The 22,863-nt window shown below is 40.0% G+C and overlaps 2 protein-coding genes and 1 long non-coding RNA gene across 4 annotated transcripts; 1 reads left to right on the top strand and 2 right to left on the bottom strand.

Annotated features, from left to right (window-relative positions):
* Positions 1-5,737: 5,737 nt before the first annotated feature.
* Positions 5,738-13,125, bottom strand: LOC124264368. 2 transcript variants are annotated; one of them, XM_046699121.1, is made up of 4 exons: positions 13,077-13,125; positions 11,715-11,862; positions 8,580-8,724; positions 5,738-5,956 (listed from the first exon to the last, which is right to left on the bottom strand). In XM_046699121.1, the coding sequence occupies exons 2-4, from the start codon at positions 11,721-11,723 to the stop codon at positions 5,868-5,870; spliced, it is 243 nt and encodes an 80-aa protein (XP_046555077.1). In that variant the 5' UTR covers positions 11,724-11,862; positions 13,077-13,125; the 3' UTR covers positions 5,738-5,867. The 2 variants fall into 2 exon arrangements, 1 of the variants encoding a protein (XP_046555077.1); XR_006895116.1 differs by lacking the exons at positions 8,580-8,724; positions 11,715-11,862; positions 13,077-13,125 and adding an exon at positions 7,793-7,895.
* Positions 9,009-21,519, top strand: LOC124264369. Its single transcript, XR_006895117.1, has 3 exons — positions 9,009-9,098; positions 15,170-15,174; positions 21,509-21,519. It is a non-coding gene; the product is annotated as an uncharacterized LOC124264369 (long non-coding RNA).
* Positions 16,594-22,208, bottom strand: LOC124264367. Its single transcript, XM_046699120.1, has 4 exons — positions 22,053-22,208; positions 20,207-20,351; positions 17,231-17,391; positions 16,594-16,712 (listed from the first exon to the last, which is right to left on the bottom strand). The coding sequence occupies exons 1-4, from the start codon at positions 22,078-22,080 to the stop codon at positions 16,624-16,626; spliced, it is 423 nt and encodes a 140-aa protein (XP_046555076.1). The 5' UTR covers positions 22,081-22,208; the 3' UTR covers positions 16,594-16,623.
* Between the last annotated feature and the right edge of the window lie 655 nt (positions 22,209-22,863).

Genomic DNA, 22,863 nt, shown 5'->3' with positions numbered 1-22,863 from the left:
CCAAAGTATGTCCGGGAGAAGAGACTGCCAGAATAACCTGTTGTCGCCAAGTCTATGCGTCACCATGACTTCAACCTCACCACCCCGTGCATCCTAAACACCTGGGTAGGGCAGGCTATCATAGACGACAACACACCATTTCCTTTAAGCTCATCGGTGATCCCTGTTACAGTCCATTGACAGGCTTTGAAGACTCTTCTGTTGATGAGATTTCACTCGAAAAGGTTCAGAGCATTCACATGAATGGAATATTGCTAAAATCATACCCACTCGCTCACATCTCGGTGTCTCTTTGGTGATGAAATATATCTGCACATTCGAAGGGTATCTTTTCATCTGCTGGAAGAGGGCTTTACTGTGCGGAATATCAGTTCCGTGTCTGACAAAACTGTCGGCGTTCCTCTTTATTGCCGCCCCGACGCCATCAGCATACCCCCTTGCCATGACCAGCCTCCAGAAAGTCCCAATCTCCTCTTTTGAAACCAAGATCATGGATGATTGTGCTAAAGGCATCGAAGTTCTTCTTACTCCGATATTGTGTTGTTGGCTCATCACTGATGAAGTACACAGAGAGAGACAATGTTGGGACGAGTGTTACTAATATCGACCAAGACAGGTCTGAGGTCTTTCAAAATCATGTCTTTTAATTATTCCCAGAAGCAATTAGATTACACTTTTCCACTATATAAATAATACCATCCTTGTGTATTCGGTCATATAAGGATTGCCGGCCAACGTAACATAATGTGCATGAATAAATCGATAATAAACGATCCTGCCTCGTTTGTTTGTTATATATTATGATATCCAAACCTCTGACGGATTTACCTCGTGTATCAACAGCACCGCAGGTCTCATACTTCGCTATGCAAAGATCGAGAATGCGGAAGTGACGTCATCTGTTTTCGTTCACTTCATTGGTTCTCCGTAAAACATAACTCTAATAACAGTATACGTGCTATGCTGATGTTTTCACTATATAAAGTTGATAACCGTCCAGTCCAAAACGAATCTTTGTAATATTTCCAATAATAATGATTAGAAACTGTAGTCGTAATAATTTCATGTCAAAGTTAATCGTGAACAATTGTTGCTAGTTACATCACATGTCCAAGCAATGTTTCACTCCTCCGGTTCGTGGTGACAAGGGCACCAAAACTCATCAGAAGATCTCACAACACGTACGGGGGTGCACAGCTTGAGGTGGACCCAATGACAGCGTGAAGGGTGAGTACACTGGACCCATGACACAAACACGACGGTACCACATCCCATCACTTGTTCAGGGGTTAATTTGTTACACTGACAACACACCTCGACGTCTGTAATATCAGTGTCGGAATCGGAAGACACTTTCATTTTGTCGACAAACTTCAATTCCCGACGTACTTTGAACAGGTTGTACACTAACTGTAGGTGTTGATTTTCTTTGGGTTTATTATCTTACCTCTTTTATTTTTTTCTTGGTAGGTAGGTGGCTGCATACATACAATATGTTAGGGACTGTCAGGAGTCGCTGACGCGGAGCCTTCAAGAAGTGATGCTCAAGATAATGATGAAAAATCTCTGTTCGACCAACCAGAATCAAACACGGTGCCTGAGGTTCCGGGTGTCGACCCTTCCAAATATTCCTCACGCATTCATTTTCCCTTGAAGACGAAAAACGGGGTACTACGGCCCCGGAAGCACTGCCCCACCCTATAACTGTAGTTGTGTTTGATCTAGGGTTGGTGACGGCGTATGGTGTCGTTTGACTCGATGACACAGCTGACGGAGGGCTGTGATTTTCCACTATTCCTTTGTCGTCAATGTTGTAGATTTGATGTGGCGAATTATACCTGTAATAAAAAGTACATATACATACATTTTTTTATTCCTAATATATCATATTAATGATACGGAAACACACGAGGTTAATACTCTTATTATAATCTTATGAAGAGTCATAACTGAAATTTCTTTAACCTCTTCCAGTCAGTTAGATCTGTTGTGGAATTATGGCCTTAGGCCGTTTTTTTTTAATTAATTGGTTTACGGATTTTTTTCCAAAATAACTAGGGTCGGTGGTCGAAATAAAAATAAAAATAAAATTAAAAGTGTTTGTCTCAACATTTTTATTAAAAAAAATAATCCAAATTTTGATATTGTAAGAGAAGAATAATTATTGTGAATCATAAGAGTGAATGACTGAGTTTTCAAAAATATGTTGACATCACCTGTAGAATGCGGTACCTCACTATTACAATCAACCTGACATCATTTAATAGTCGTTGCTTGGTGACAGTGCAACAATGGTATGGACAGTCTGGACATGCCTCTTTTCCATCTTTGAAGCATCGAATGTAAAGGATTTGTCATGTTTCCAGTGTAATATCTCTTCAAATATCAGCCTTTCTCCCTTATGAGATGAGAGGTAACTGATATTGCACTGGAAACATGAAATATCCTTTATATTTAATAAAATGAAAGTACAAACAAGGGACATATTCACTACTGACTTTAATACTGCCCAGTCGTCTTTGACTTGTTGCTTATTTATTTACAAAATGCAGAAATCAATGACTTTCTTCTTTGGTCCCACTTTTAGGGCATTTGGCACTGCAGGCTGCTTTCCAGTCTGCAGACATGTTTCACATAATGGCCGCATCATCGTCGCCACAGTAGTAACAATTTTGGTAGTCCTCAAATTTCAATCGTTAATAAACCAAAATTAATTTGACAGAGGTGTGGTATCATAACAAACAAACACACAATATGTTTTGGCATAATTTAATTCAGTCATGACAGATGGATATGATCATATTATTCAAATAATACAACTGCAACGTAAATAAGTTATTATTTAATGAAAATGCAAGCTTACACATTTATAAGGTCCTGATAAACAACGAAGGAAGCAAAAAATGCGGCGATTTTTTCCATTTGTAACATGTCATAATTATCCCCTTACGTTTTTCTTTTATATTTTCATGTTTACGTCATCGGAAAACTATTACAAACAGATTTCTCAAATAATATGTATGGTCGTCTATTTCCCGATACCAGTGGCTTTCCGCTCGGTAACGTGATACAACAATGGGAAATACCTCCGTTTTCGAAGCTTCGTATGAAAAACATGTGAGGCCATTCGTTTGATGGTGGGTATCGTTCGAAGCTCTGAACATCAACAATATCACTGTACCCTTGCCAAGAGTATTTTCACAGTTGTAAGAAGCGATTTTATTGGATAAAGATTGGTTTCTAATGACGCTTTTCTGTCATAGTCTGCTACGAGGATCGTGATTGGTCAAAATCACACACGTGACCTAAGGCAGCCAATCATACTACAGCAATGGATACCGTCCTCGTATAGGAAAACTTTTAGATTCAGATGAAAGTTTTGGGTAAAATCATGCTATTCCGAACGTGTTACGCACAAGATCACTACCTATGCGTATATTATGACCTTAATGGACGTATCGTGCTAGGTTATGACCTGTGACAAAAATGCTTCATGCATATATTTTAGCATTAAACATCGTGTCCGAGCGCGAAGTTCGAGGCGACGAAAGCCGAGATGTCACTTGAATTACATTACACGATCGCACAATAAAGATGGAAATAGTAAGTTATAATGTACGTTTGACAACTTTTATGAGTACTGTTATTGAATATATTCTTCAGTTTATTCAATTTGTTTAATTATTATCTCGAAACATCGTTACTTTGTTCTTTGACAACTTTGATGTGGACCCGTTTGCCGAAGCATGTGTCCGAGAATCGTTTTTTCAATAACATTGCGAAAAATATCTTATATTTCTAATTCTGTCGATAATATATGGTCATTTGAAATGTAATAAGTGTTTCCAGACATTGTTATTGATTCGTAGTCGTGCCCGCGATTTTTCTACAAGTGAAATATTTATTTCTGAACCAGTGCAGATAGATGACTGATTTTAATATCGGGTATTTCAGTCGATCTTTTTTTTTAATGTAGGTTTTGATACCCAGGACTCGGCGGTAATAAAAAACTCTTCTCATTGAAATTTTATTTTTATTTGCCATTGCCAAATATTAGGGTCGGCGGATCCGTAAACCAATTAATAAAAAAAAGGGCCTTACTCAGCAAACATACATTTCACCACCTCCATGAACTCCCTGTTAGCTAGCTTAGACCATTTCTAATCACACTGATGTTTTGTTTCATTTGTATTCACTGAAGATTTCGGATTGATGGTCTGCGGTAATGACAATGAATAAACATACTCGTTCATCAGCCCGGTTTATGTTGTAATTCGACATGTTCTACTTCTCCACTGGTACAAGCAGCCATCATGTCATCCATGTTTAACTAGTAGAGTTACCTCCCTTTGTCACAGGGCGTAGCAAATAGGGTGTTCCGGTATTGACACTGTTATTTGGTAAAGTGTTGTTATTAAAGGATAAAAGGTTATTCGTCTTACTCAGGGCTTTTAACAAGACAGTGGTAATATCGACGTTATATGTAAAAAAAATGTGGTCTACACATATTAAAAAAACAGCTTATTGTGTCGAAATGATTAAATTAATACAAATGTTTCATGATATAATTTTTTTATTACTGGTATATATGAAAATGCAGGGATTTCATTATTGCATTTTTATGAAACTTACTTAAATCTTAAGAAATTTATTTTTTAAAAAGCCATTAAGACATGGTTTTGCCCGCTGTGGTAGAATGACCTCCCGAATTAATTCTGGTGAACAATTAATTGCCTTGACTTAGCATATGTTTATGCCGTTTGCCACCGGTGGGGCAGGATACACCTGGTATCATCACTTTCATAGTGATTCATAAACACATGCTGTCATCGTATTGCTTGGTGACAATCACTGGATTGTCTGGTTCAACATTACTGATGAATCAAATATATACTATATATACTTGTGATATGATCACAATTGTACAATGTACTCTGCTTTTACCTGATATTTCTTTATGGATGTGGAAGGGTTTTGTCGCTTCTATTTAAGAAAGTTAAACCCCTTTGACTGTGTGTGTCATCGTAAGAGGCGACTAACGGAAGGAGTTGGTCACGCTCGTTGACTAGATTGGTGCATGTCATTCCATCCCAATTGCGTATGTCTCCTTTACAGACTGCGGTCATGGAGCATGAATATAGCTGAGCATGACAACAATGAATACATGGTAACCGCCGCAATTTAATGTCTCTTTTCTTTGGTCTCCTAACTATAATTGTTCCATGTCGTTTGTGTGAAGGGACGATGAGGTAGCCCTGTGGTGAAAGCGTTCGTCTCGTTCGCCGAAGGGCCGGGTTCATTTCCCCACATGGGTACAGTGTTTTGAAGCCCATTTCTGTGTCCCCTGCTGTGATGTTGCAGGAATATTGCTAAAAGCAATATCCATTGGCGGTTCTTCCTTGTCATGTGACCCGTGAAGATCCGGGGTAGGAATAGGCCTTCAGCAACCCATGTGCTGGCCATAAAAGGCGACTATGCTTGTCCTAAAAGGCGACTAACGGGATCGGGTGGTCAGTTTCGCTGACTTGGTTGATACATGTCATCGGTTCCGAATTGAGCAGATCGATGCTCATGCTGTTGATCACTGGATTGTCTGGTCCAGACTCGATTATTTACGGACCGCCGCCATATAGCTGGGATGTTGCTTGCGGCGTAAAACTAAACTACTCACTCCTCCTTGTCATGTATTGGCATGCGTACATTTATGTATTCATGGGGACATTAAATAAAACACATATGCTTAAAAGTCTTTATTTGATCCTAAGCTTTGGATACCAAAGGATCGACATCCACATTCAAACGCTTGATATGACATTCAGTAACAATAACGACGAATGGTGGTAGTTGTGACACCCGGATGTAGTCTGTTAGCCAATCACACCCACGTGAGAACCACATGGCGCTTCAACATTGTAGGCCCAGTCGCAGTACTGGCGCTTTTCGTTGAAAACCAGAACTGGAAAACAGAAGCATCTTTGTACGAAGCATTATTATCCCCTCCACTTGGTGAAAGTAGCCTAATGGTAAAATAGTTTAGAATGGTGCCGGGGTTCGATTTCGACACCATCTGTGATGCCATTTCTTGTGTGCCTAGTCTATTGAAAGCCGATTTTGACCCTCAACTGAACGTCGTAATCACAAATGGATGACGATAGGTCCGCACACAACGGGGGTGTGGTCGAAGCAAGCCCTTTGATTGGTCAACGCTTGTTATGGAGACATTAACAGCTGATGCTTTCTTTTGAAAAGCCATTGTTGGAAAAACGAATTCGTACATTTCCAAGTCAAGCAGGCGATGACATTACAAAACACAAAAATGATTTATTATACTTGGAAGCATGTGGAATATTTCTGAAAGCGCGTAAAACCTCACTCGCTCACTTTGTTAGTCAGAAGATACGAGTTACGTTCCCTGTTCGTGAATTAGAGTGGTTAATAGGGCTGGATAATTTAAGAGATATTGGAATATTGTGAACATAATGATACAGGTAATTGTATAACAATGTTGCATCCCTCGGGTTCATTGATATCAGGTAGGTGTGTGGGTAGGTGGAAGAACAAATGACATATCAAGATTTTGTCCAAGTTTATGATTAGAACAAATGACATTCCAGGTCCCTTCATCAGGTGAACTGATGACCTGGAATGTTGCGGAGAGAAATTAAAAAGTAAAGTTTAATCCATACAAAATATCACATCATGTATTCTAAATGACAAATGGTTCGCAAGGCAGTCCATGTATTCTGACAAATGGCGAGGCTCCTGAAGGGGTGTGAGTGACACTCACAATAAGTACATGACAGGGTATACATTAGTACTTGAGTACAATCTTATTTCAACAGCATGCTGTACTGATCTTTACACAATACTTTCAATGATTATCGTCTAGGGGTATTATTTCTCCATGAAAGTTACAAGAATTCTACACAATAAAATAAAACAACTTCAACTTGCTTGTATCTTAACCTTAATCATGAACTTATCAAACTTAATTACAAATGCATAAAATGATAATTACACAAGCAATTAATTTTGGTGATTATGACATATTTATCATTACTTGTTTGCATTATAACTACTTATGTAATTATAACTCTTTAAGTCATTGCATCAAAGGCACCGTGGTCAACTTAGTTACTACTGTTATGATTTATAATGAATTTATAAACAGTGACATTGATATTTAAAGATAATAACATTACATGTTATGAAACTACACATTATAATTCATAAAAAAACATCATGATTTAAATGTTTAAGCACATCGACTGAAAAGTTTTATTATTCATTCAATCTAACAAATATTGAGAGTTTATTATATGCGTAAACAAAGCACTTGTCGTTTATGATGTTCAACCCAAAATATATGTACTTTGCCTTTGTAGAACCATAATCAGTGTAAACACTAATGAGCGTTAACAATAACGATTCAACAACCGTGGGCGCAGCCATCTTGATTTTACGATACCTAGCGGACAGGGGGATAACTCGATCCAGATTATCTGCTTTGCACTTGCAAGTATTTGGCTTATTAAAATAACAAATAAATCAATGAAACTTACCATCCTTCGAATTTTTACATATATCAAACCTATTTACAACTGTAATTCCTGGTTTTATCTAATAGCAAATTACTGACAACGTCATAACCGGTGACGGCGTCCGTGAAACCCGCCATTCTATCACTTACTATTTTACACAATAGCTAAGACTTTCCACATGAATACAACATATATGTAAATATGATCCTGGTAAACCTAATTGTAGAAATTATTGTATGTTGTATAAATACCTGGAAGAACAAATGCCACATCACGATTTGTCCGCAAGAATCAGTCATGTATTCTGACAAATGGCGAGGCTCCTGAAGTGGATGTGTAAACCCCGTAGATATCTAACGGTAACTTTACCGATGAGTTATCCCCTTAAGAGTGATTTTATGCACACACACACCATCATTCATAAAGTATCATACCTTTCCTGTTATTCATCAACATCTAAAAATACCAACAAAACAGAACGTATTTGTTGATGCTCACTTCTAACTGGTACACCTTCATCAAGAATCGTTGCGTTATTTCCAATAACGTTATTTTTAGGTTGGTTGATTTGTTGTTTAACGCCACACTCGACAATATTCCAGCTATATGGAGGCGGTCTGTAAATAATCGAGTCTGGACCAGACAATCCAGTGATCAACAGCATGAGCACTGATCTACGCAAATGCGATGCAAATGCGATACGTCAGCGAGCCTGACCATCCGATCCCGTTAGTCGCCTTTTTAAGCATAGCCGTCGTATTGGAACTTCTTGAACAAACTGGGATGACAAAACCATGTGATGTGTTGGTTTATTGGTTTCTGAGGTGATACCTGCGTCTTTCGGCAACAACTAGTTTTGGGGCGGTGGCGTAGACTAGTGGTTAAGGCGTTCGCTCGTCACACCGAAGACCCGGGTTCGATTCCATACATGGGTAAAATGTATGAAGCCCATTTATGATGTACCAGCCGCGATATTGCTGGAATATTGCTAAAAGCGGCGTAAAACCATACTCACTCACTAAAAGAAGTTTGCCTTACCCCCCGGGCAGTAGTTGTGACCAAAGAAGACTCCTCCAAGGCAGGTGTAATACGTTTTACATCCTTCCTTCGTGTCCGCATATTTCTGGTCTCCTTTTGTGTGGCAGTCGATGTCTGTATCACACGGCCATTTGTTTTCTCGGGTCTGCGAAAACAAACAGGGGAAGTTCAGTATTATGCGGGATGGAGAGACTGGAAATTTATCTGCAACTTCCTCCTTTCTCATTTGTTTCTTGCGTACGTCGCACTCAGCAATATTCCAGCTCAATGGAGGCGGTCTGGACTGTCTCGGACAATTCAGCGATAAAAAGCATGAGCATTGATCTACGTAAGGGCAGCATTTTTCTTGTTTGAGTATCTCATCGCCTGACACACCCCAAAAACCAGAGAAAAACCAAGAAACAAAACAAGCAAAAAATAATCCTGAAGTCGATGCCACTAGTCCAAAGAACGCGAGGAATTGTAATAGGAATTATAATAAATGAGAATCAAGAACATTTTTTGGATAATTTTGTCTTTGTTAATTTTTAATAGTTTTTATTCCCCGACCGACTGACCCATGTGTTGAAAATATGGTCGCTACGTAAAACACATAAAACAATGGATGCCCTAATTGGGATACGATGTCCTGTGTCAACCAAGTCAGCGAGTATGTCTTGTATGTCTTTATTGCTTTATGTACAGAACTTTAACTACTCCACATGGATATCTTTGTACTTGAGTATAGGTTTTTAATTCTTCTAAGAATAGTTTTTTCTTGTTCCACATCCAAAACAATGGTACACACTCTTCTTGCCATTGCTTATGGAATATTTCCTTGTGTGCGCCGAGAGTGACACCGAATTGAATTGCAGGTATTAGCTTGTTGACTTGGGACTTACGTGCAGAAGCATCTGAGAAAGAACCGCAAGTCCCAAACCATGCAAAGTAAATCTAAACCTACTACCATTTAATGTCCGTTTAATTTGTGGCTAGATTATCTAACATTGCTATTAGCTGAAGGATGGTGTAAATCCTAGCAGGGTCCATGCAGGAAGCAAATGTTCTGTAAGTCCCCATGCTCCTTAGTATGGTTATCTACCTTCAGTGATTGCAATATTTTGCCTGTTTTTACCTTGTAGAAGTTGTCATCTATAGTTAAACTGTTTTAGATTTAATTACTAGTTTTAAATTCGAATCTGTGATAATCTAGTTATTTTACTGTCCTTCGTTGACAGGTTTTACAGTTTAACATTAATTACTATGTAAAGATTAATTGTTCTTTGTCACGATATGGATGAAATATTGCCGATGTGGCGTTAAATTTTAACTCACTCTCAGTGAGAAATGGATAGAAAGGAAATTGAATAGAAATGGAAAGATAGAAAAAGAGAATTGAGAACAGGATCAAGAGAAAAATGGATGGAGAAGATGTGAAGAGAAATGGATTGACTGAAAGAAATAGAGAATGAATAGAAAGAAGGAAATGGATGGAGAGATACATAAAAAAATGTACTCAAAGCGAGAAAATGGATAGAGAGAAAAAGGATGGACAGATCTGGAGAGAAATGGATATATATGTGGAAACAAATGGATGGATAGAGAGAAAGAAAAAATGCTAGAGGCAGATAGAAATGATTGTATAGACAGAGAGGAATGCTAGAAAAATGGATAGAGCGAGAGAGAATTGGATGCATTGAGAAAGAAACAAATGGATAGGGAAATGGGGAGAGTGAAAAGTTCATAGATATTCGGTCAGAAACAGGGCTGGACAACGTGGTCATGCAGACATAATCTACAACAAAGTTTCCAAGTCAGCTCAGAAATTGGTTTTATTGGATTGTCAAACTTTCGACCGTCAGTAAAAGAAATGAAAAGTTTGAAGAAACCCCGAACTTTTGAATCAGTTCAGGTCGCATCAACAGGAAATAGCCTAAATGTAAACAGGAAATTTATCAGTCAGAATCAGGGCTTGACTCGACAACTGGGAGAATGCGTCGACCCTTTGGACTGACACCTGCTACATGTCATTTGCGAGTTTTTTCGCCGCCAACGGTGATATTGAAGAGACCCCCATATATTGGCCGAGCGGAAAGTGTCTGAATCATGCTTGTGTGTCAATGGCGTACTTTTGGGAAGACATGGCGATTGATGCCGGATGAGGATGCATACTTTCATTTGAAGGACGGGAAAACCGACATTCAGGAGCAACTGATGGGATGACTGGACTGAGTGCGTTTGACTGACTGAGTTTAGTTTTACGCCGCTTTTAGCAATATTCCAGCAATATCACGGCGGGGGACACCAGAAATGGGCTTAACACATTGTGCCCATGTGGGGAATCGAACCCGGGTCTTCGGCGTGACGAGCCAACGCTTTAACCACTAGGCTACCCCACCGCCCCGAGTGCGTTTGAAGTGGTGTTAGACGACAGAATGTTTGACACGTGTTGTTCCTCAGTGAATCTCGAGTACATGTTTATGGATTAAATGTTTTTGTGACCATAAACTTGCATAACCCGGTATCTTGGGATTCCATTGCTTGTCAAGGATTGTATCATATGCTTTCTGGCACTGTGGTTCGTAATTCTTTTGTCAGCCGACATTTGCCTTCATAGCCATGTTTTCATGAGAGGAGCCTAACATATTTTTACCTGCTGGTTTGCTGCCTCGTGAACCATACCCCCCTCACCTTGAGTGGGGGTTTGTGTTTGTGGACAGATAGAATGGATCATCAGAGTGGCAGGCTCATCATCGATTGCCTTCTCTGATAATACACACAGTTGGGATACTGCTGATAAAGTGATCTTATTACACATGCACCCGGTATTAGCGACTTATTAGATAAGCAATTCTGACGCTCTTTGTAGCTCTCTACCAGTTTTTAGGTCAGTCTGGTGCGGCAAATGATAATCAGTTGGAAGTCGGAAACGTATCAGTGCACTAGCACCGTAAAACTGGCATTAGTCTGGACAAGTACCATCACACAGTGACACACGCACGCACACACACACACACACACACACACACACACACACACACACACACACACACACACACCACATTCAGTTTATAAGTAGGAATATCTTGTAACGTCAAACCGTTCCATTTTGTAAGCAATGTGCACCCTGTTCACTCGGCCTAATAAGAGACTTACTTGATACATTTGGCATCCACAGGGCTAAACACCTCGGTAGAGTTGCACCTGATCTGCACTACCTGCTGATGTTCATCAATGATTTTGTAGCTGAAGCACGTGTACTCGAACACATCATGCTTGCCGCACACCAACAACAACGCCGCACCTGCAACAGTCGTCACAGGAAGTGCTTGTTTACACAGCATTCGGCATCATTACACAGTTTTATCACGGCAAATCTGGTGGTTAATAGTATGGGCACCGGTTCTCACTGTCGGCTTATGGTGACACGATCAGTTTTAAAATTGCACAACTTCAATAGTCGGATAGCCACTTGGTCGTTTATGTTATTTTTATGTGCTAAATCTGTATGAAGTGTTAAGTCGTCTGCAATGTCTAGTAGGCTTGTTAAATATCTCAACAATGTCTAAGAGGGTATCCATGTTAAATATCTCCACAGTGTGTAAGAGGGCATCCATGTTAAATCTCTTCGAAGGTATCCATGTTAACTCTCTCTCTGTCGTGTCTAAGAGTGTGGCCATGTTAAATCTCTCTACGGCGTCTTCTACGTTAAATCTGCTCGCCGTAAGAGGTGACTAACGAGATCGGGTGGTCAGGCTCGCTGACTGGGTTGACACATGTCATCGTAGATCGATGCTCATGCTGTTGATCACTGGATTGTCTGGTCCAGACTCGATTATTTACAGACCGCCGCAATATAGCTGGAATATTGCTGAGTGCGGCGTAAAACTAACTCATTCACTTAATTGCGTAGATTGATGTTCGTGCTGTTGATCCTAGGATTGTCTGGTCCAAATCCGATTATTTACAGACCGCCACCATATAGCTGGAATATTGCTGAGTGCGACATAACACTAAACTCTCACTCACTCACTCAATGTTAAATCTCTCTACAGAGCCTATCCATGTTAAATCTCTCTACAGTGTCTACGAAGGTAGCCATGTTAAATCTCTCTGTCGTGTCAAAGAGGATGTCCATGTTAAATCTTTCTAAAGTTCCAAAGAGGGCACCCATGTTAAATCCCCCTGCAGTGTCTGAAGGGTTATTTAGGGTGTCAACTCTTCTCAGACTGGCTCGATCTCAACAACATAGAACCTTCCCAGGGGAGGTGAGGCCTCGACCGGTGTGTGTGTGTGTGTGTGTGTGTGTGTGTGTGTGAGAGAGAGAGAGAGAGAGAGAGAGAGCTGTTATTTACAGACATGCATGTGGTCCGAACAAGACCATCGACCTTCCAGGACTTACATGTCGTAATTCTTAGGTCACACTGACAGTATCAAATGTGCACTTCCAAAACTTAAACACGGTACTTATCTAAGGTTCAAGACCTTTTATCTAACAACAAAACATTAAAAACTTACTGAATATTAAAATTCCGTGAGTCCACATGCCAGCACTTGCAATCGCATGGAAAGGCTTGTCCTGCCAAAGGTCAACATATGCTATTTAACAAAAATATTCACAGACATGCCGATAGTGGTATCTGGAGGTCGTGGTGAGGCCTCGACCGGTGTGTGTGTGTAGAGAGAGAGAGAGAGAGAGAGAGAGAGAGAGAGAGAGAGAGAGCTGTTATTTACAGACATGCATGTGGTCCGAACAATAATGTGTCATTTTTCTCTAGGACACAAAAATAAGCATGGTTTAAACACGTACTTGTGAACATGAATTACAATTGGTCTTCATGCTTGTCGTACGAGTCGACCAACGGGATTCGGTGGTTTAGAGTGAGTGAGTGAGTTAATATTTAACGTCACATCGGCAACATTTAAGCCATATCGTGACGAGAACATTTGATATTGAAATGAAATATATGTATATTATAAAAAAAAACTGCCGACGAAGACAGTAAAACAACTAGAATATCACAGATATGTATGTAAAAATAGTAATTAAATCTAAAACGTTTTAACTATAGGGGAAAAACAATACAGTATAAAAATGGGCTATAAATCGCCTAAAACTGAAGGTAGATCACCATACCAGGGACCATGTGGACTTACATTACTTTTGCTACCTGCATGGACCCTAGTTGGATTTACACCATCCCTTCAGCCATTGGTGACAGAAGAGAAATCTAGCCATAAATTAAAAACACACATATTCTACGATTAAAAACGTGGCAAGCCTAATCGGTGGTTTAGAAAAAAGACATGCCAATGTATGATCGATGCCACTGATGTCAGTCATAAACTGTCTGGTCCAGGCTCGGTTATTTACAGACCGACGTTATTTAGTTAAAATATTGCATTAAGCAATCAAACAAGTCGCAAAAAGAGATGTCTGCAGTAATTCGATACCTGTAATCAAACGTCTCATATTAAATTTGAGTTGTAAATGTCTAGAATACAAAGTTAGATATTTCAAACAAAATTGAGTACCGATATATGTTAGTTTTCTCAACATCATAGTCTTTGGTGTTTGCAAGATAAAAGTGGGCTCTGTTTTTTTAGTCTGTATTGGATAATTTGTTGTTGACGATGCGCGTTAGAATTAGTATGCAACAACCCATACTTCTTGGATTAAGAGATCGGATGATCAGGTCCGCTGACTTGAATGACGCATATCATCGTATCCCAATTCATCGATGCGCGAGCTGTTAATCAATGGATTGTCTGGTCCAGACGCGATTATTTACGAAAAAAGCGTACAGCTGGAAAATTGCTGAGTGCGGCGTCAAGAAAGACACAGGAACAAACATACTCCAAGGGCATGGCTCACAGATGAATCTGCTGATTAAGCTATGGTTACGTCGAAAAAGTGTCTTAAAATATACAGCCTAAGCGCAAGAGAACAATCAGTCTTTAGCACCTCCCGAAACAGATTCCCAGCGCAAACATCTTCGCCATCAGTACCAAAATCTAAAGAGAAATGCCAGACAAATTATCTTTCAGCTTGCAATTTCAGCGGATAAGTTTTGTTTTCTTATAGAATTGATAACGCTCAATTGACATACATCAGCTGGATTAAATCAAATAGTACGGAGTTCATCTATTATGTCGGATAAAACGTTATTTCATGTTAACTGTCGGTCCAGTCGCAGTGCCGTGGGAAGCTTGGGTGGGTTTCCAAATCATATTAATTTCTCTTAACCTTCTCTCAACTAATGTAAGCCTGACCAGTGAAAACCTGATTCCGTTAGTAGCCTGTCACAACAAGCATCGGTTACTGAAGATCAATTCTAACCCGGATTTTCTTCTAACCCGACTACTGAAAAAAGTTCAATTATATATTTCGGTTCGATGATTGTAAAATGGAGATAGATTGTTTTCATTTTCAGTCTTAAGATTCCGGACATGACCTTTGCGTTTAGTCTGTCTCACAGTCCCTGAACATTTTACCCTTCCGCGAGGCCTCTGCAATGCTAAAGCGCTAAATGAGGCAGTCTAGAGTTCGTCAGGTTCTGAAACTTCCACCTCACTGTCGCTTCTTTTTTCGTGTCTAGAGACATTCAGAGACTAAGTGTCGGTCTAGGTTACCCTGTTCTTTGGTCTAGTGCATTAAGCTTTGTCCACAGCGCAAAAAGTCTGCGGTTCGATTCCCGGTCCCCTTCCAAACGGCATTAGAGATGGTAATTGTTACCCTGTCTGGCGCTAGGCATTGGATGGTACAAAGAGTAATCGGCTCGCAGTCTGGAGACTGTGTCGCGGGGGATTATCCATTAATCTGAATAGGGTTGCACATTCAACACGATGTAACAATTCTTTTCACCAACTGTGTGGTACAAACTAAAGAACCAAAGAGCAGTGTGCGAAATAGCCACTGGCTGCTAGCCCGTGGCTAGTAAAACTCCAGTCGGGTCAGTAAACCTCCACAGTCACTGGCCCGACTGGCTAGTGAATTTTCATTGGGTCATTTTGGAAATATATCACTCTCTCCGACTTGTTAATCATAACACACTTTTAAATCATGCAAGACTGTGACCTGATAAAAATGTTCTTCCTATCAGTAGCTTAATGCTGAAACGCGTATCTACATTCAAATTACGGACAAGTGAATTATTTTGTGGGCAAAGTAACTTTCAGGCAAAGCTGGCCCGACTCGCTAGCAACATTTTGAAACTATTTCGCACACTGACTAAAGAGTGGTGATGTTTCAACATGTATTCAGTTGTAGCATCTCCCAGTCGCCGAACCGCAGTATTTTTCCTGGCTCCCAATTTCATCATAATACAAAAGCATTTAAGGAAGCAAGAGGCTCTTTCTAAAGTTTAATGGAGATGTTTGAACAAACTCTTTCTTTAAATTTTGATTTCACCAGACCTATCGCTTTCATGCTTCAATACCGTGAAGGTCCGGGTTAGAATATTATCTTCAGTAACCCATGCTTGTCGTAAGAGGCGACTAACGGGATCGGGTGGTCAGGCTCGCTGACTTGGTTGACACATATCATCGGTTCCCAATTGCGCAGATCGATGTTAATGCTGTTGCTCACTGGATTGTCTGGTCCAGACTCGATTATTTACAGACCGCCCTGCTGAGTTCGGCGTAAAACTAAACTCACTCACTCGCCCCAACATCACCACCAATACACAAAATCTCTAAATGAAGTAAGAGGCTCTTTCTTAAGTTTAATGGAGATGTTTGAACAAACACTAACAGAATTCTTTAAATACATTGCACGTGACTTCACCAGAAGTATTCCGTTTTAGTGGAGAGTGCTTGTGATGCAGTTATGCGCTGAAAGATGTCACTAGTACTGTTTCGTAACACACTGTTATTTTCCTTAACTAGTCGATTATGAAGAATGTATTTCAACATATATTTTGCGTTTATTGAAGTTAAAAACCCCTAAAAGTGTGTGTGCTCACTTTCCCCAAATCGGATTCGCCTGACGTGAAATTTGGCTAATGACGTCACACACAGCACGAAAGTCAGTTTATAAATGGAAAATTTCATATTTATTTCAATTTCATCCCAGGACTGTAGCCAAACTTCCACATGGTGGCTTGACGTCATACTCCCAATCACAGTACTGTCGCTCTTCATTGAACACCAGCACTGAAATCAGAACAACATCAGGTGACGATCGGAATCTCATTCACAATTACCAAGCAGCTAAGGAAGTAGTTCTAACGCATGAGTTTGTTCGCTTGCTGCTTAAAGCCATACTGAGCTTCTTCCAGCTACATGACGGTAGTCTGTAAATAATCGAATCTGGACAAGACAATGTCCACCAAGTCAGCTAACCTGACCACCTGATCCCGTTAGTTTAATATTGCCAGTGGTCAGCCAGCAGTGAATGGGCACCCGGTGGGATAGGTCATATGATGCACACATGTCAACATCAAACTGATATGTACTTGTCACTGATATACACGACCCATGAAGGTCCGGGTTAGAATATTGATCTTCAGTAACCCATGCTTGTCGTAAGAGGCGACTAACGGGATCGGGTTGTCAGATTCGCTGGATTGTCTGGCCCAAAAGAATTATTTACAGACCGCCGCTAAATAGCTTGAATATTGCTGCGCGGAGTTAAAGAATAACCAAACCAAACCACATTATCAGGCACTCACCCCCGGGACAGTAGTTGTGGCCGTAGAAGTAGCCGTTGTGACAGGTGTAGTATGTCTTGCACTTCCCAGTGTGGTCCTTGCTGTCGACGTCCACGTATCTCTTGTCGGGCAGCTTGCTACAGTCCACTACGTCCGTGCATGGCCAGTTGCCTTTCTGTGGGCTGAAGTTACAATATACAACACGTAAACGCCCGATTCCCTTTGACGTAGAAAACAATTATTGATGAGTGAGTCTTAGTTTTACGTCGCTTTTCGCAATATTCCAGCAGCATCACGATAGGGAGGGGCCGGAAATGGGCTTAAAACATTGTACCCAAATGGGGAAACGAACCCGGGTCTTCAGTCTGTAAAGTGAACGCTATAACCACAAGACAACCCCACCGTCCCTACCAGACGTTCAGGGGCGGCGGGGTAGCCTAGTGGTTAAAGCGTTCGCATGTTATGCCGAAGACTCGGGTTCGATTCCCCACATGGGTACATTGTGTGAAGCCCATTTCTGGTATCCCCCGCCGTGATATTGCTGGAATATTGGTAAAAGCGGCGTGAAACCATACTCTCTCGTTCACTCACTACCAGGCGTTCGTGACAGGTGTTCGTATTATGCCACTCCCATGACACAAGACACACACCCATGCAAAGGCAGGTCAAGTGTTAACTCGAAACAGTACAAGTCGAACGTTAAAACTCATTTTAATTTGCAATAAGGGATGAGGGATGGTGTATATCCAGCTAGGGTACATGCAGGTAGCAAAAGTACCGTCAGTCCACATGGTTCCTAGTGCGGTGACTAAGTTTGGCTTCTGGCGATCTTAACCCATTTTATATTGTATTGTTTTCTGTAGTGATACCTCTTATTAGAACATGCTGGTTTTAAACCAAATCTGTGATAGGTGTTTGATGGGCATTTAGAAGTTGGAATGTAACATAACAACGTATGGTATGGATTTACAACTTCATTAATATTTACAACACGGCGTTTCTGGGCTACTTCTTGCCCCTTCATCCGGTGAATGACAGAATAAGATTACCAGCAAAATATATAGTATGTACAGGAAGCCAGTGAGATAGTATTACAGATTGAGATGTACAGAGATCAAATAGATTAAGCGATGTGTTTTGATTGAGATGTACAGAGTTCAAAGAGATTATTTCGTATATTTATGCAATGGATGTACAGAGTGTTTATACAACAAAAAGGATAGGATATACATGACATGATTTATTGGAAGCCACTTATGAAAACAATGATAGGAAAACACACATATGAAAACACACATCAAAGCATGTACAGTGATTAAGGGGAACATGGGATAAAACGCAGTTTCTCATTTAACAGAGTATTGAATTGTATGAAATGTATGAAATGTGTGAAATGGATGAAATGAATTGTATATTTGTGCAGCATTGAACACAGAAATAAATTGATTTTCTACATGTATTTGTCACACCTTATGGGAATCACAATGGTGGAGGGACCTTATTTCACGAGGGAGCAATAATGGAGGGACCTTATTTCACGGGGAGCAAAACTAAGAGACATCTATTGTGTAGCAGCATTCTGCTTCAGTGATTTGCCCGCCTAGAACAATAGGTGGTGGGTAAACGATCGATAAAACATGTACATTGAAAGCTTACTGTTCTACGCATCAAGCATTCGGTAGGAAAACACCTTGATCCCTGTTAATTTCAGGTTTGGCGCGGTGGATCCAGATGGCCTCCATCAATTTTTCTCTTCCGCGATTGCTGGTGTTGGCGGCAAAAATGTCAGTGTCATCCAAATCTGTGATACTCTGGTATTTATATTGTCCTTTGACGATTGATGGTATAGATTTATTTAAGATTAACGTATAGGTTGTTCTCGTCACAGTATGGCTGAAATATTGCCGATGTGACGATAAATAATTACTAACTCACTCATTTTTGCCCCAATGTGTCAAATACGGAATCTGCCTTCAAATGTCCACAATAGAATTTGCTGAACGCTTTGCTGCGCAGACACATCTCACAAACAAATGCAAGGCAAGTCCATTGTTAACACAAACAGAAATGGTATAGTACAACTCGAAATACGATATGCCATCGAACGTCATTTTTGTCCCTGTATGTGTTAATTAGTTCCTTCATATGTCCACAATAGAACCTGTTGAAAACTATGCCAAACAGACACAACTCAAACAAACCCAAAGGCAGGTAAATGGTTCACACGAAACAGTATTGTGACAGTATAGGTCGAAATACGGTTTTTGTCACCCAGTGTGTTAAATACTTCTTTCATATGTCCGCAATAGAACCTGTTGAGAGATATGCTGCGCAGGCAATCGAGAAATACCTTTCCTGGGCCCCGTTTCACAAAGCCCTCGTAGCGCTACGACTATCCTAAAGTCAATGTTACAGTATATGCGGTAGGAATGCTACGAGAAAGGTTACGAGATCTTATGCATTCGTAACTACTCACCTCTTTCCGTGACCTACAAGAAGACTCGTACCCCTATCGTACGCCATTATTGCCAAGAATCGTGGCAAACCAATCAAATCGCGCGTAGTAAAACGCATTTCGAAGCCCGAAAATGGCGGCACCATTGAACTTTGAAACCTCGCTAACTATGCAAAGCACAATTTCAACATAAACTTTCAGCTAAAGGATCAGCAACTTTCAACACTAAAACATACTTACAAAAGGGAATGACTGTATAGTTGTTTTCTCCACGGGATATAGCTATAGGATATTCTTGGAGTAGCCATGTTTGGAAATTCTGAGTTATCTTTCCTTGGTACTAGTACTAGACTATTTTCATCTCCGTGCCCGTTTGGGCTTAGACAGGGCCTAGTCGTAAACATGGCCACAAGACGCCATCCGGCTTGCCGGAAAGACACGACTAGTTACGAATGAATCTTAAGCTTACGAGAGCTTTGTGAAACAGGCTCCAGATTGTTTCAAGGATTGTTGTTTATGAATGTCTGTGAAACGACACTCACGTGACACATCTATTAGTGGTGGGGTCGAAGACGTCGGTGGAGTTACATCTGATCACCGAGACCACCTCGTGCTCGTCAATAACAGAGTAGCCGAAACACGTGTACTCATATATGGCGGTCTTGGCGCAAATACAAGACAGCAGCGCTGAAACATAGGTAAGGAAGTGAACGTAAGGACTGAAGCCTTCGATTACCCTTTTGTCATTATTTGTTGTTTAACGCCTTAATCAGCAATATATTAGCTACACGACGGCAACCTGTAAATCACACAGTATGGACCAGACATTCAAGTGATTACTATTGTAAGAAACAGTAGTTATAAGCACAGTCCAGTGATACGAAACTACTCACCCTTGCATTGTCTGTTACTTCTGTTATTTAAGGTTTATACATTTCATTATAATGGTTATCGCTATACAGGTTCATATAACGATACTGTGTGTTGGTCTGTGACGCGAGATTATGGCTGGATGTATTGCATATATATTTTATATACAAATTTTATTAAAAGTTTTCAACTTGAGCATCACTGTCTGTGCTTAATAACGTAGGTTTTACAAACAATTGTTCAACGCCGTATTCAGCAATACATCAGCTATACAAAGGCACCCTTTAAATCATACTGTCTGGATCAGACAGTCCAGTGATTCATATTGTGATAAATAATACCTGCTATCAAGAAACGTTGAGACATATTCTGTCTCCCAAACCATAGAGTCTGAACTAAATAATTCATCCAGCTTCATGTTTTAAGGCCTTCGTATGCAGAGCAACAAAGTTCCCATTGCCTGTACTGACATTTTTATAATTCACTTCCGTTTGCATCAAAATCATACCTTCAGTTGTTGCCGATCTATAGCACGTGTTTCAGACTGCATTGTCTTCCATAATTGATATGTTTTAACTTTGCTCTCTAGTTTTATATTATATCTGTGATTTTCTAGTATTTTTACTGTCCATCGTCGACAGGTTTTAATCTTCAAAATGTTTTCACTTTTTATTGTATAAATTGGTTTCGTCACGATGTGGCTGAGATATTGCCGATGTGACGTTAAATATTAACTCACTCACTCAAAATCATAAGGAGAGCAATAAAACCCTAAGAAGACATATTTAGGTACAAAATGGGCATACGGATAAGACGAAGAGGGGAAGATAACTCCTGTTTTTCATGAAATGTTTTTTTAAAACGTGTCTTCAGAGAAAACAAAATATGTTATCCGTTTCCCAAAGGTGAGTGAGTGAGTGAGTGAGTTAATATTTATCGTCACATCGGCAATATTCCAGCCATATCGTGACGAGAACAGTTTATAATTATATTATAGATCAATAAAGTAGGACATTAAAAAACCTGTTGACGAAGAACAGTAAAACTACTAGTGTATCACAGATATCCATTTAAAACTAGCAATTAAATCTAAAATATTGGAACTATAAATGACAATACAATATAAAAACAGGCTATAGATTGCCAACAGTTTCCCAAAAGATAAATATTATATTAAATGCTTCGATAAACATGATAAAACTAAATCATATAAAATGAAGAAATAAGAAAGCTCACATAAAACAGAAACGAGAATGGAATCTGCTTACTGAAGCAAAAAAACTACAATAAGTATAAAGATTGTCGTAAGAGACGACCAAAGGATCGGGTGGTTAGACTCGCTGACATGGTTGACACGTGTCATCGTATCTCAATTGCGTAGATCGATGCTAGCGATGTCTATCACTTGATTGTTAGTTCTTACTCGATCATTTACAGATCGCAATCTTGCAGATGAAAAACACGGCGTTAAACAACGAACAAACGAAACACTGTCATATAAAACATCTATATACCTACCTAGTAAAGTCAAGCCGTACTTCAGCATTGTGTACCCTTCTTGAACTAACACCAACCTAGCTGGTTATATCATATGTATATACCGGATGCAGTCTGTCAGTTCTCAAGCATGACCTGCACACACGTACACACTTACTATAACATTGTGTCAGATAAGACAAACATGTCTCGAGATTATACGACCTGGCATGCGGCTATAAATGGAAATATAGTTAAGGGGTTGTAGACAGTGCTCACTGCTACAACCAATGGACTTCCAGTGCAACGTTGCACCTGTACCGTCTTGCAGGCACTATGACATCCGGGTTGCTGGTGCAGTACTGATAACACCGAGGAATAACACGTGGTTTGCACAATGAGTGAGTGAGTGAGTTTAGTTTTACGCCGTACTCAGTTATATTACAGCCATATGGAGGCGGTCTGTAAATAATCGAGTCTGGACCAGACAATCCAGTGAGCTACAACATTAACATCAATCTGCGCAATTGGGAACTGAAGACATGTGTCAACCAAGTCAGCGAGCCTGACCACCCGATTCCGTTAGTTGCCTCTTACAAGAATGGGTTACTGAAGACCAATTCTAACTCGGATCTTCAAGGGTTTGGTTTGCACAAAATGCTGATATTCCGTACTTTGTGTGTCGCTATATTTGTTTCTTTCTTGTTTTTCAGGACCCGGTTGTATCGAATTTAATGAAGCATTAACGTGCCATTAAACTTTCATTATGTAATGTGTCATTAAAATTCTGTTGTACTAAGGTTTTAATGGCGTCGTGTTGTCTTAGCGCGTCATTAATGAAGGTTCTGGGGGT

This window comes from Haliotis rubra, unplaced genomic scaffold (assembly GCF_003918875.1).
Source record: "Haliotis rubra isolate DU_JTF1 unplaced genomic scaffold, ASM391887v1 Scf92, whole genome shotgun sequence".
NCBI classification, from domain to species: domain Eukaryota; kingdom Metazoa; phylum Mollusca; class Gastropoda; order Lepetellida; family Haliotidae; genus Haliotis; species Haliotis rubra.
Note: the sequence above shows the minus strand (reverse complement) of the source record. Positions and strands in the feature narration are given on the sequence as shown.

What these genes read in the sequence shown, in the direction of transcription:
- LOC124264367 (XM_046699120.1), bottom strand. Translation starts at nt 22,080, where the DNA reads ATGCTGAAGTACGGCTTGACTTTACTAG. An exon ending in GTACGGCTTGACTTTACTAG is followed by an intron (nt 20,352 to 22,052) that starts GTAGGTATATAG and finishes CCTATGTTTCAG; the next exon opens with CGCTGCTGTCTTGTATTTGC. An exon ending in ACCACTAATAGATGTGTCAC is followed by an intron (nt 17,392 to 20,206) that starts GTGAGTGTCGTT and finishes TTGTAACTTCAG; the next exon opens with CCCACAGAAAGGCAACTGGC.
- LOC124264368 (XM_046699121.1), bottom strand. An exon ending in TCACAACTACTGCCCGGGGG is followed by an intron (nt 5,957 to 8,579) that starts GTAAGGCAAACT and finishes TCTGTTTTCCAG; the next exon opens with TTCTGGTTTTCAACGAAAAG.